This window comes from Bison bison, unplaced genomic scaffold (assembly GCF_000754665.1).
Source record: "Bison bison bison isolate TAMUID 2011002044 unplaced genomic scaffold, Bison_UMD1.0 scf7180017853066, whole genome shotgun sequence".
Lineage (NCBI taxonomy): Eukaryota > Metazoa > Chordata > Mammalia > Artiodactyla > Bovidae > Bison > Bison bison.
This window is the reverse complement of record NW_011483639.1, coordinates 56768-62356: the sequence shown is the minus strand read 5'-3', so window position 1 is coordinate 62356 and position 5589 is coordinate 56768. Positions and strand designations below refer to the sequence as shown.

General features: G+C 56.4%; 1 protein-coding gene across 2 annotated transcripts in view; it reads right to left on the bottom strand.

The window, feature by feature from the left end:
- UPB1 (ureidopropionase, beta) overlaps positions 1-5589 on the bottom strand; it is a 25632-nt gene that overhangs the window by 12586 nt on the left and 7457 nt on the right. For both annotated transcript variants that reach the window (XM_010853307.1, XM_010853311.1), the window contains exons 3-4: positions 5262-5349; positions 783-877 (exon numbers count right to left, since the gene is read on the bottom strand). In XM_010853307.1, the coding sequence (XP_010851609.1) occupies positions 783-877; positions 5262-5349 (183 nt within the window). The remainder of the gene's footprint in view (positions 1-782; positions 878-5261; positions 5350-5589) is intronic.

The window sequence follows — 5589 nt, the reverse complement described above, 5'->3', positions numbered from 1 at the left end:
TCCTGGACAATGCATGTAAACAGAATCTCGGAACACACATTATGAGGTTTAAATAAAGAAAAATGAGGCCCAGTTTCTACACTGATGAGACGGGCCACACCTGTCAAGCCCCGGCAGGTGGGGTAGCAGGGCTCTGGCCAGGGACATGGCCTTGACCCTGGTCTCCAGGTGCCAGGGCCGCCTCTTGCCGGCTGCAGACCCTGCTCTGGGCGGGTCACCCCCACGCCCCCTCTGTGGGCTGCAGCTCCCTCAGTTAAAAAGCCACGAAGGGGAACTTCTCTGGGGCGCCCAGCGGGGAAGAATCGGCCTGCCAAGGCGGGGAACACGGGATCGAGCCCTGGTCGGGGAAGATCCCACCCGCCGCGGAGCGACTGAACCCGTGCACCCCGACTACTGAGACCGCGCTCCAGGCAGCAGCGGGAACCGCCACCGCCGAAGCCGGCACCCCGGGAGCCCGGGGGCCCAGCTCGAGAGGAGCCCCCACTCGCCTCGACGCAGCAACGGAGGCCTAGCCAGCCATGAATAACACCGGCTCATTAATGTCGTTTTTAAAGAGGCATGCGGGGCCCCTCTGGCTCTGAAGCTGATTTCAAGTGAAAGGGCACTTAAGGGAAAAAAAAGGGCAATAAACAGTCGCATCTACTCTTACCTGGCAAAACCAGGGCCAGGCGGGCGCACGCGCCCTGGGGCAGGGCCACCCGGCCGCGGCGGCCGTGCTCTGACCTGCACGTGTCCGGCCGCCCCAGGCTGGCTTGCCGGCTGAAGGCCGGTTAACGTCCTACCTCCTGACAGAACTTGATGGTCGGCCCGTCCTCCGCTGACTCTGCAAATTCCGTCCAGGGAAGCTTCTCTCTCGTACAGAAGGCAAAGGGCATCGCTGTGGAGAGGAGAAAGGCCAGAGTCACACCCAGCCTCAGGGCCTCCGAGAGGGCCCCTCGGCCTGGTGTGGGCCTCTCTGGGCCTCCCGGGCCCACGCCCGGCTGTGGACGACGTGCAGACCCTCCCCTTTCCCGGCTTCTAGGGGTGAGGCCAGCCATCCCGCCTACGATCCTAGACACACTTGCAGCAGAAGGCTGAACAAACGCTTGCACACCCAGGCTCACAGCGGCCGCAGGATGGAAACCCGTGTCCCCCTGCGGATGAATGGTTGACAGTGGTCCACCCACTCGATGGGACACCGTGCTGTGTGCTCAGGCACGTCCGACTCTCTGTGACCCTGGGGACTATAGCCCACCAGCCTCCTCCGTCCATGGGGATTCTCCTGGCCAAGCATACTGTGACGGCCAGCCACTTCCTTCTCCAGGGGATCTTCCTGACCCAGGGGTCGAACGCACGTATCCTGCATTGGTGGGCGGATTCTTTACCGCTGAGCCACCTTATTCAGCCTTAAAAAGGCAGGAAATTCTGACTCTTGCTCCAACACAGATGAGCCCTGAAGACATTACGTGCGGTGAAATAAGGCAGACGGAGGGCAAGCGCTGCACAGGTCCACGCGCACGGGGCGCCCAGGACAGGCGGGTTCAGAGAGACAGCGCGGAAGGACAGGCGCCGGGCCTGGGGCCGCGGAGAACGACGGGCTGCTGTTCAAGGGCTGGAGCATCAGTGTGGGCGGATGAGAAAGCTCTGCACGTGGACGGTGGCGATGGTCACACGACAATGTGAATGCACTGAATGTTACAGAACTGAACCCACAAAAAAATGGTTAAAATGGTAAACTTTATGCTATGTCTATGCTACCGTAATTTCAACCACACACACACACATATAGGGATCCCCTGGTGGCTCAGCGGTAAAGAATCCGCCTGCCAATGCAGGAGATGCGGGTTCGATCCCTGGTTGGGAAGATCCCCTTGGAGAAGGAAATGGAAATCCACTCCAGTACTCTTGCCTGGAGAATCCCATGGACAGAGGAGCCTGGGGGGCTACAGTCCATGCGGTTGCGAGAGTCAGACACAATTTAGTGACTAAACCATATGTGAAACAATTCTGTACAAGGTACAGCCAGAAACTGCTGGCTGACCTGCAGGCTGCTACAAGCAAGGCCGAGGCTTCTTGGAGATGGTGTCCGAGGGTCCCCGAGGACGGTGCCGGGACCCTCCCACGTCAATAGGAATGCTCCTTCTCCCGGGGGCCGAGGCCTCTTCAGGAATGAGGAAAGCCGTTCGTGTAATGACCCCAGCAGAAGTCTGGGACACGCTGGATGGGCTGAGTGCTCCCCGGGGATAAAAGCATGATTTCTGTCCTCTCTGGATAGATGATGCCCCACCATCGAGAGGGCTAACTCAACAGGAAGGTTCATAACTCGCTGAGGTACATACACGTGCAGTAACAATTCAAAGAATGCCAGGGCACCAGATTCTCTATGGAGGTTTCCTCTGTAGGGCGGGGGGCTGGCAGGGGGTAGGCACCGGGGAGAACGCACTCCGCCCCCTCGCGCACACGCTTGCGCATCCGCCGGTCTGACGGCACTCTCCTGCGTCCCCAGCGAGCTGGAGCCCCCGGCCGCGTGGTCACTGGCTCTTCTGGATTCATCCTCCAGGTGATCTCTTCCGTACCCTTTGCCCGCTTCCTGCTGAGCTGTTAAGTCTTTTCCTTCGTGACTTGGAACACGGAATTCCTTCTTCGGACCAATTCCGTGCAGAGTTGGCCCTCTGTACCTGTGGGTTCCCCCACCGGCTGAGGGTGGAAAATGTTTGGAAAAAAAAAAAATTCCACAACATTCCGAAAAAGCAGAACTTGAGGTTGCCACACAGAGGCAACTATTTACTTGACATTTACACAGTGTTAATGCCGCTGGACGGCTCTGAAACCGACCGGCCTGCAGGGAAGGTTTGTGGGAAAGCTGTGGGAGGTGGCTGAGGAGGAATCTACCTGGTTGCAGCACGGGGCGTGTGTGGCCTCTTTGTGGGTGAAGATTGTCAACTGGCGACCACAAATTGGCACCTGCCTGGGGGGCTTGCCATCTACCTCTGCAAGGAGATGATTGTGCTGTGGTAGCTGCTGACCCCTAGCACCCCCTGCAGGAGTTCACTGTCAGAGCAGAAACGGGGCACTGTGCCCTGGGAAACTGACAGGACAGGTCTTCAGGGAGTTAGGTGTTCTCAGGGGCTGATGTTACGAGCCAGCTCCTGTGTGCCCTCGTGTCTAGAAAAGCGCGAAAATCCTTCAGTGACGACTGTTCCCCTGAACTGAAGCTTCACGGGACCAGCAGAAACTTTCTACCAGAAAACACACGCATGCACTGCCCCGTGACCAAAATCACACAGAGACTGCCCCCCCGACCCCTTCAGAGCAGCTGCTCAGAGCTGAGGTGCTGTCTCCTGGGCTGCAGCCCTCATATTGCCCCCAATAAAACTTAACTCTCACGTGGTGCTTTTTTTTTTAAAGTCCTCACAGCCTTTCCCAAACCCAGGCCGTGTGCCCAGCACGGTGCCAGGCCTGGTGAGAGGCAGCCTGTCCCGATACCCCTGTGAAGTGAGTGACTCCTCATCCCACAGAGGAGGAAGCGGGGCACCAGGCTCCCCGGTCCCTTCCAGTCCCTGTCAGCCTGGGCGACGGTGGCACCTCAGTCACCTCGGCCGCCCGGGACGTGGCCCACGGAGGCAGCGGAGGGGCAGCAGACTCTGGCAGCAGCCCCAGGGGCCTCAGCACCCGGCTCGACTCCCCAGGCTCCTGGGGTGAAGACGGATGAGCTATTTTAAGGAGGCCAACAAGGACGCTGTTGATAACAAAGAAAGATCCTTAGTGACCGCTCACTCGCAGCTTTCAGAGCATTAGGAGAGACTCAAGTGCCCCAAGAGGATAAAACCTCCCTTTCCGATTTCATTTCAGGTTGCTAAGCTCTCCACATTTCTCCATTTCCATTTTAATGGTTTCTTTTCCTGTTTTCACAACCCCTGTAATATAAACAAACGTTCAAAAGCAGCATGTGGAAGGCAGGTTGGGGGAGGCTGGCTGCAAAGTTCTAACCACATTTTCCAAATCAGAGGGAAAAGGGGGGTCCCCCATTCGTTGAACCAGCGCTCCTCAAGGCAGGTTCTGGACTTAGACTCCATCCTGCCCTCAGGAGATGCCAGCCAAGATGCGGTGCTCAATGGGAACCTGGTGGGGCGCTCAGTTCTGTGCAGGGGAGTCCCCAGGGCCCCCAAAAGGAGGGGGTGTCCACATTAAACCTTGATGGATGAGTGGGAGTTTTCCAAGAAAGAGAAGTTGGTTAAACGATCCAATAAACATTTTTAGCATCTGTCATGTACCAAGGATTATTCAAGCCACTAAAGACAAAATGGGGGTAGGAGAAAGAATGGACAGAATGTGATCCATGCAAAGCACGGGATATTATGCGGCCATGAAAAGGAAGGCCAGTCTGATGCTCACAACAACACAGATGGATCTTGAAAACACAATGCTCAGTGGGACAGCCAGACACCAAAGGTCAGATACTGAGGTTCCACTTACACGAGGCCCCTAGAGCAGTCGAATTCAGAGACAGGAAGTAGAATAGAGATTTTCAGGGATGGGAGCGTTACTGATGAGTTAGTGCAGAGTTTTGGCTGGAGATGACGAAAAAGTCTGGGTCGGGACGGTGATGACAGTTAAAACAACTTTGCGATTGTGTTTAACACCGCTGACTTATACATGTACTGATAGGAGCAACATGCATGCTTTACGATCAAAATTTTTTGAATGTTAAAAAAAATGGGGGTGGGGTGGGGATTGGGATGGGAAAAATTACCACGACCCAGGCGCTGACCACATGGAGTGTACAGTCTAACGGAAGACACAGACATATCAAAAGTGTCAGCCGAGAGTGCAAACACACACGTGCCGGGAAATGTGAAGAGCGGGATGACCTGCCAGGCACCGGAGGCAGAAGGGATGCACACCTTTGCTCTCTGCTGTGTGTGTGTGGGTGTGTGTGTGTGTGTGCTTGTGTGCGTGCGCGAGTGCATGCGCGCATGTTCAGTCGCTCAGTCCTGTCCGACTCCTGAGACCCCATGGACTGCAGCTGTGCACAGCCTCCTCTGTGCAGGGATTCTCCCGGCAGGATGTTTTGCGAGGAAGAATTAAAAGGCTCAGAGGGGAGCCTGAGGCGCATGAGGAGTGGGTTCCGGGGTTGCTTGTGCTGTTGACAAAGAACCTCTCGAGGGATGAGAAACAAAAGGAGATTTTTAAGAAATCACGTAGCAGATGCTCTCCGCGACGTGGAGATAAGACAGTGCGGTTTTGCAAGCGGCAGAGAAAGCGTGGGGAGAGGGACTTACTCCACGCCTCCTGGAAGCAGATGATGTTGACTCCACACATGGCAGCCACCTCCACGACGGCCTCCATGCGTCTGTGTAGAGCGGTGACCTGGCGAGTCAAACAACGAGCGTGAGAGCCCATCGGGTTCTACTGCTACTGCTAAGTCGCTTCAGTCGTGTCCGACTCTGTGCGACCCCATAGACGGCAGCCCACCAGGCTCCCCCGTCCCTGGGATTCTCCAGGCAAGATCACTGGAGTGGGTTGCTATTTCCTTCTCCCATGCATGAAAGGGAAAAGTGAAAGTGAAGTCGCTCAGTCGTGTCCGACTCTTAGCGACCCCATGGACTG